This window comes from Camelina sativa, chromosome 13 (assembly GCF_030686135.1).
Source record: "Camelina sativa cultivar CO46 ecotype springtype chromosome 13, ASM3068613v1".
Classification (NCBI taxonomy): Eukaryota; Viridiplantae; Streptophyta; class Magnoliopsida; order Brassicales; family Brassicaceae; genus Camelina; species Camelina sativa.
This window is the reverse complement of record NC_141892.1, coordinates 19,675,871-19,684,674: the sequence shown is the minus strand read 5'-3', so window position 1 is coordinate 19,684,674 and position 8,804 is coordinate 19,675,871. Positions and strand designations below refer to the sequence as shown.

General features: G+C 35.9%; 1 protein-coding gene across 1 annotated transcript; it reads left to right on the top strand.

Moving 5' to 3' along the window:
• The first annotated feature begins 3,814 nt into the window (after positions 1-3,814).
• Positions 3,815-5,587, top strand: LOC147929714 (uncharacterized). The gene has a single exon (XM_087480701.1). It carries the CDS (start codon positions 4,112-4,114, stop codon positions 5,585-5,587), a length of 1,476 nt encoding a protein of 491 aa, XP_087336827.1. The 5' UTR covers positions 3,815-4,111.
• The last annotated feature ends 3,217 nt before the right edge of the window (positions 5,588-8,804 follow it).

Below are 8,804 nucleotides of genomic sequence, written 5' to 3'. Positions count from 1 at the left end.
TATCAGAGTAATGTATTCTGTTTTTATATCTAAGTAACAGAGACAAAAATTATAGACTATTGCCATAATTCAACTTTATTATGTTAAATACTACTTTCTTTAAGGTAGTGTACTGAATTTAGAAGATTCATAGTGAATTTTCAGAATATTTAGTTGAATTGTTGGACTTTGTATTTTTCTTAAAAATAGAAATGACCAATTTAGAAGATTCATTGTGAATTTTGAGAATATTTGGTTGAATTGTTGGACTTTGAATTTTTCTTAGAATAGAAATGACCATTTGTCAGGTTTACTATTAAACTTCATAAGATGTCCGGATATTATATGTGATTTTTTTAATGACGTTTATTGTTAATTTTCTCAAAGTTCGAAAATGAAGATATCACACTTTTTAAACATCAAATCGTTTTTGCCAAATGGGCTGGCTAATAGACTACAACAAATTTGTGGTAATGATGGAGAAAGAAAGCATAGTGGGAGGTCACGTGTGTTCTATAGTGAAAGGAAGCATAATTGTTAAATTTCAAAAACATGCATCTAATTGTAAATTAATGTATTGTTGTTATGCTTTTATAAGAAACATGCAAAATTACTATACTTATTAGATAAAATATAAAAACATATGAATTTAAATTTAAAATCAAAAAGACATTGCCATAAATGGTCATATTTTTATTTTTATTTTCTCACCACATTAAAAACTATTTCCACATTCAAATATTTCACGGTTGAAAATTTATTCTTACACGAATAAATAAAATTTTGAATTAATAAAATTATATAATTACATATATTTTTTTTTTGACCCAAATGAATCTTGAATCCCGAATAATTATTTACACGTAATAAGTTTACGTGAATCAATGTATCCCATATATAGAGCGGGTTATTACTTAGTAAGTTTTATTATGGACAAAAGTTGGGAACGCCGCATGAACATTTGCACTTGGTAGCTTTATCTTTGGCATCAACATTTGCATTCTGTAGCTTTCTCTTTAATCTATGGTGGCCAGCACGAACCAACATTGTATGGTGGCGATATTTTCTTACACATACGACCACAATCTGCATTAACACATTTTCCACCTGTTCTACCTAGATACCCATCCATCACACATTTAGCTGGTTATTTTCACATATGAAACATTTAAATCTCAGTTTTAGTAACTAAAATGAAAATGATTAGCATTATTTCTAGACCGGCGTGTAAGTAGTTTTTTTTGAAATAGCAAATACTTTTACAACAAAAAAATCATTTATTATTTTTGAAAAAACCACAAAAAACAAATTATTGTTAAGAAGAAGTAGAATGAGGTGATTTTAGAGTACAATAGAAATTTAATTTTTAACTATCGTATAGGAACATTTACGTAAATTATGTCCATTAAAAGATTTTTTGTATTTAAAAAGATATAACCCTAGTATTATGGAATTAAAAGGTGAAAAATAATTATGATACAAAATCTATATAACATAGTTGAATTTACATCTTGTAGATATAAAATAGAATTCAAATTTGTTACTTTTAGAGCAACAATGATGATGCGTAATATAGTAAAATAATTATAATTTTTTAGTAATTTACACACCTGTTACAAAAACGGTAAAGATAATTAGAATAGTAAATGTGAATAAAAATAATTTATTCATTTTTAAATGAAAGAAATAAGTATATTGTGTTTTCAAAAATAAACCAATGTGTTTTCAAAAATAAATCAATAAACAGACGACTATATATGTATCTGGTATTCTATAATAAGCTTTAAAGGGATGTGGTCTTACACAATTTCATGTTATAAAACAGTTAAAACCTTAAGACTAGTTCATCTTCTATATATAGTATCTCATATAAAACAGGTTATCTAGCTTTCTCACTTCTTCTACCACACATCATTTATCCACAATCATAATTATTCTAAATATATCATTGTCATATAGTAAATTAATTTATATGAGTTACTACTCATATAAGGTATTCTCTCGAAAAAAGAGGTATTTTCAAAAATACCATTTTCTATACTCTTTTCAAAAATATCTTTCTATGTTTACCAATTTCAAAACAACCAATTTTTATGTACAAATTGACAAAATTAACCTTTCTTTGAGTGACATCAAGAATCTACAGTCACCATAATCGAAAAAAATTTCAGCCAAAAGATGAAACACAATTCCCACAAAAATTATGAAATTTGACTTTCCCGCCAAAAAATTTGGAATTTATACCTTACTAGTATTTTGACCCGTGCGTATGCACGAAATTATTATTTGTCAAATTTAATATAATAGAACTATAAGTTATTTTTACAATATAAATTGGTTTTATATTATCAATTTATTTTTATTAATTTTAACAATATAATTTGGTAATTTAGCAATCAATTTATACGTTACTACTAAAAGTAACATTAATTTGTTAAAAGTAATATATTGGTAAGTACTGTATATTATAATTTAGATGAATTTTATAATTTTTTATCTTAATCGCAATAGTAAAAAGTAATTATAAGTATTTGAAAATATAAAAGTATAAATTTTATAATCATGTAAAACTAAACTAAAAGTATTAAGAAAAAACAGTTGTATGATCAACAACTTTAACATGTACTTTGTACCTGAGAGGAAGAGAAAGAAGGCAAATATTTTAGTCCTTGTGATATGGGACTGTCAAACTTTATTATATTGTTGAGGTCAGCATTACCTTATACTTGTTGAAGTTTCTTCCTTGTTAGCAATGATCGCATGAATACTTGTTGAGGTCAAGTGCTTCTGTTTCTGGATTAAAGTAGGGCATGGCCCTCTTCAAACATTGTGTGCATCCAACATAGTACCGTTCAATGTCTTTTCGAAATTCCAAAATTCTTGCAAAAGTAACGCAAGTATTTTCCTGAAAATTTTAAAAATCAGATAAGTATATATCAACTTTATATTACATAGACTTGAATATGAAAACAAATATCTGAGAAGTTTTTGTAATCTGATCAACAGATTCTCAGCTACTTAATGGAAAAGAATCTTCAACTTTGTCGCTCAAATCAGGTGTCATGAGTTAAGAAACTCTATGAACATCATTTGAGTCCCTATTGCCCAGTTTGAAGTGTTTTGTTGAAAACAAAGGAAGATAATGTCAAGATTTATGACTTAAGAAACTTAAGTCAACTTAAGTCTTAAAAGCTTTGCATCATATATAGCATCAGACTAATAGTTGAAATGGTAACAGTAAATAGATCCTTATGGAGTTAAACCAACTAACGATGAAAAAGACGATATGCTATCCTATCTATAAGAACTGGTGTCTGGTTAGAGCACACAATTAATGTCTATAGCACAAAATTTTTCCTTTTAACAAAGTATTTCCTTCCAAATTTTAAACAAAGAAAAGACTTACTGCTTTTTAAATTCAGCAATCTCAGATAGGTCTCCATCAAAAAACAACTTGGTAGAGAATCTAGAATTTTGAACAGATACTTTACCTATATATAAAATAATGCTTTGTTAATAGGGCGTATAGAGAAGAGTTCATATTATAAATTAGTAATAAGATTGAATTTGTTACCATTAATTTTTTTGATCCTCATAAGACTCCCAAGTAATATTATAGGACCTGCAGTTTTTTTGGTAACATAAGAATATACATCTTCAGCGTGATTCTCCCATAAAGTACACTCCATGATAGTGTCACTGCAAGAGAAATAAAAAACTGGTCTAAGTATGGTGTACAGTTTATAAAGAGAGACATGAAGAAGTGTGATACACACTTTGGTATTAAGTATAATAGAAGGAAGAAGAAGGATTGAGAAGCTTCTAGTTCTTTAAAAATGTTATGTTTCCTTTTCTATTTAGAACTGGGTTTTGGTAGTTTTACTTTTAGTTAAGGTGTTAAGTCGGTTGTATGGGATCTATAAATTGGTTCCTAAACATCAATAATAATTATCTTCCAACATTAACCTAATTCTCTAAGCAAGAGACTTGGGTTAAAGGAAGCTTAAGTTTACGTCCCTCTGTTTTTCTAGTTGTTCTTCTGTTTTCTAGCTAACTAACGACGAGTCCTATTACTAGATCTGTATCAAAAGCTAAGGCTCATAACAATTTGGTATCAGAGCAGTTCGAACCGATGGGAGACTCTGAAGGATTCAAGGCAATGATTGCAACGATGACTCAACTCTTGGATGAGCACATAAAAGATTCCATGAAGGAGATGGCTGAGATGAGGAAGGATTTCAATGAAAAACTGGCTCCGATTAAGGAGCTACAAGAGAACACAGCATCGCAACAAGCTATCTTGGATTCAGTTCTAACGGTGATAGAAGCAACCACGGCTAGTCCAGGAGAAGAAAGAAACATGACCAAGGCTGCGGTCAAAGACAACCAAGGGGACTCCACCGAGGATTCAGAGTTTTTAGAAGTTGAGAAGAAAAGCAAGGCCAGGAATTTGGAGCCTACACTTCTCGCGACTCAAACAAATCAAGTGTTAGGAGGAAAGGGATCCACATCCATGGTCAAAACAACTCCAAATCGAGGAACGTACTCGGGACATGGTGGTGAGGATAGACAGGGAAGGGAAAACGGGTGTATTGGTCCTTGGTCAGGGCGCTCTGAAGGTAATGACCGAGGGCATAGGAGAGCAGACGGAGGAGGAGATTGGCATGTGATACCAATTGGTGATGAAGCCTACTCCAACTACTTCGCAGGAGATATGGGAGGACGAGAAGATGATTTTAGAAGTGGAAAAAGTGGTGGTTGCACACTACCGCCTGCAAGGATAGAGTTTCCACCGTATGATGGTACTACTAATGTGGTTGAATGGCTACAGAAGTGTAAAGACTATTTTGAAGACCAAAGAATTTACCATGATGATGCTAGAGTTCGACAAGCCACAATTGTGCTAACCGGTCAAGCTTATCACTGGAACAATAACTTAAGAAGGCTGGTTACCCACAAACTAAGTTGGATTGAGTTCAAAAAGATTTGTAAGAGCAGGTTTGGGAAAGCGGATGCAGTTAATCCGATAGGTGAGCTTTGTAACTTACGTCATGCTGGTACAGTTGATGAATATTGTAATCAGTTTGAAGAATGTTTGGGAAGACAAACAAAGTTATCAGGAGACCAACAATTATGGCAGTTCTGTGTGGGTTTGACGGATAGTTTACGCAAGGAAGTGGAGTATTTGCAACCTGAAACAATTTTTAAACTTATGGAGTATGCTAGAGATAATGAATATAAGATAGCTGGGGATAGACGAGTGCGCACGTTTGGAGGACACTCAGCTCCCACGATAAGATATATGACCTCTTTTTCTAAACCAAGTCCCATGGGGGGTCAAGTGCATCAGATTGAAAAAGGGACAGAGAACACTTCGGTCAAAACCAGTTCGCCAAAACAGTTTCGTAAGAAACTTACACTCTCGGAAATGGCAGAGAGAAAGACAAAAGGTCTTTGTTTCAATTGTGATGAGATTTATGCACCGGGACCCAAGTGTCAATCAATTTTATTCCGCATAGAGCTAGTAAGGGATGGGGAAGACCAAGCAGATGAATTTTTAGAAGACGGAGATTTGAAGCTTTCTATAAATGCCATGAAAGGGGAATAAACTAAAAGTACGTTTCAAGTCAACGCAGATATTGCGGGTGCAACAGGATGGATTTTATTGGACATAGGCAGCACTCACAACTTCATTAAAAGTAGTGTGGCTGAAAAATTGGGTGTTCCAATGATACGAAAGCCTGGAAGGGTCGTAGCTTTGGCCGATGGTGGGAAGTGTCAGGTGGATGGATTATGTAAAGGACGTACAATGATGGTGCAAGGACATCAGTTTGTCACAGATTGCTTTGCAATTCCATTAAACGCTCTCGGTCGAGTTATTTGGATGGCCCGGCAAGGACTATTGAGTTTGTCCGCGGAGATACATTGGTTAAATGGTATGGGGAAGCTGATGTAAGGGAAGATAAGGGAGCAACTCTTAATACAATCAGCAGAAATGGTCCTTTGGAGAAATGGATCGGAGACGAAGAAGAGATTTTTACAACAATGAGAGAGAGTGAATCTGAATCTGTTTCTCAAAGGCCGTGTAGAGAGTCTGTGGTACACACACTGGCAACGCAACCTTCCCCAGCATTGCTTGATGGGCTACTATTTGAATTTGAAGAATTGTTTGATAAGCCAACAGGACTACCTTCGCAGAGAGCTTTTGATCACAGGATTCGATTGATAGGCGGAGTAGATCCGGTGGCAGTGAGACCTTATCGTTACCCACATCTGTTGAAAGATGAGATTGAGAGACAGTGTGCTGAAATGCTTTGAAATGGGGTTATAAGACCAAGTTCTTCACCATTCTCCTCTCCGGTTTTGTTGGTGAAAAAAGCGGATAATACATGGAGAATTTGTATTGATTTCAGAGAACTTAATAAGGTGACTTTTAAAGACAAATTTCCAATTCCAGTAGTGGATGAGCTTTTAGATGAGTTGCACGGGCCACATTACTTTACTAAGCTTGATCTAACCTCGGGATATCACCAAGTGAGAATGTTTGACGAAGACATTGAGAAAACGACTTTTCGAACTCACCATGGTCATTATGAGTTTCTAGTTATGCCATTTGGCCTTGCAAACGCACCATCAACGTTTCAAAGTCTCATGAATTCAGTGTTCCAAGGCATACTCCGAAAATTTGTTCTCGTTTTTTTTGATGATATTCTAGTCTACAGCTCGACATGGGAAGAACATCTGGTTCATATGAGGACGGTTTTTGAACTTTTACGAGCTCATAAGCTCTTTTAAAAACATTCCAAGTGTTTCTTTGGAAATGAGGAAGTGGGATATCTTGGACATGTTATTTCCCGTGCTGGAGTCAAGGTGGATGAGTCGAAGGTATCAGCAATTAGAGATTGGCGAGACCCATGTCTTCACGTGCTATTCGTGGATTTTTAGGGTTATCCGGATATTATCGCAAGTTTATACGCGATTATGACATTCTCGCAGCTCCATTAACGAGTGTTTTGAAGAAAACAGGGTTTTTTTGGAATGACGAGGCTGAAGCAACATTTACAACTCTCAAGAGAGCATTGTCTGAGGCTCCGGTTTTGGCACTACCAGATTTCTCTAAAGAGTTTATTGTCGAGTGTGATGCTTCGGGTAGTGGGATTGGAGCAGTTCTTCACCAAAAGGAACATCCGATAGCATTCTTTAGTAGGAAACTTGCAGAACGACACCACAAGCTTGCAGCTTATGAAAGAGAGCTCATTGGATTAGCAAAGGCGGTGTTGCATTGGAGGCCGTATCTATGGGGTCGTCAATTCTTAATTTGGACTGATCATTATAGTTTGAAATTTATATTGGAACAACGGCTTTCCACGTCTCCACAAATACATAGGATCAGCAAGTTGTTGGGATTTAATTTTACTGTTGAATTTCGTTCGGGCAAGTCTAATAGGGTGGCTGACGCTTTGTCACGGCGTGGTGAGGAAGAAGAGGAGGGCAAATGTGCTTTGTATGCGTTACGAGGATCTAATACAGGAATTTTTGCAAGGTTACGTGCTGAAGTAGAAAACCAAATCAATATGGCGGAAGTACGAGATAAGATAATTCGTGGAGAGATGTCTCACGATTGGGAGGTTCATGATGGACTAATATTTTTCAAAGGTCGAGCATATCTCGCCGCTGACTCTGCACTGGTGAGAGAGGTCATTTCTGCATTTCACAACTTTGGCCATGAAGGAGTACAAAAAACAATGGAGCGGATACGTCGGGATTTCTATTGGAAGGGCTGGAAGAAGGCGGTTCAAGAATTTGTTAGTGAATGCCAGGTCTGCCAAAAGAACAAGTGGGAAACATTACAACCTGGTGGTTTGCTTCAACCACTTCCGGTCCCAACTCAAATTTGGTCCGACATATCAATGTACTTTGTCGAGGCTTTGCCGAAAGTATCAGGGAAAACGGTGATTCTAATCGTGGTGGATCGTTTTTCTAAGTATGCTCACTTCATTGCTTTAAGCCATCCTTACACAGCCGGTTCAGCCGCTCAAGCATTCTTCCGAGATATTGTTCGTTTACATGGCATTCCTGAGATCATAGTTACGGATCGAGACAATATCTTTCGAAGTTTTTTTTGGAGGGAGTTGTTTCAATTGGTGGGGACAGACTTATGTTTCACTACAGCTTACCGACCTCAGAAAGATGGGCAAACTGAAGTCGTTAACCGAACGCTGGAAATGTTTCTACGGTGTTTAACGGGAGATCACCCAACACAGTGGTTGAGCTGGTTGTCGTGGGTGGAGTATTGTTACAATACGTCGTTTCATTCTGGTCTTAAGGCAACACCATTTCAAGTGGTGTATTGGAGGGAGTCGCCAAGGCTGCTGGATTATGCGGGAGGAAATACTAAGGTTGAAGCATTGGATGTTGCGCTGGAAGAGCGAGATGAGTTTTTGATCACAGCTCGAGAATGGCTTCTACAGGCTCAACAACGAATGAAGCTTGCATATGATAAAAGTCATAGGTTTGAGGAATTTAAAATTGGCGAATGGGTGTGGCTCAAGATCCAGCCCTATCGACAATTGACTGTAACCAAGAAAGCTTTTACTAAACTGTCTCCTAAGTTTTACGAGCCATTTGAGATATTGGATAGGGTTGGTACAGTTTCATATCGCCTACGTCTTCCAGACGGCTGCAAGATACATCTTGTGTTTCATGTTTCACTACTTAAGGGTCATAAGGGATCTCGCTCTCAAGAAGAGCCAACTTTACCGCCAGTTCTACAGGGTCGATTGGTGCCAGAGAAACCACTAACACTGTTGAAAGCAAGAATGCGA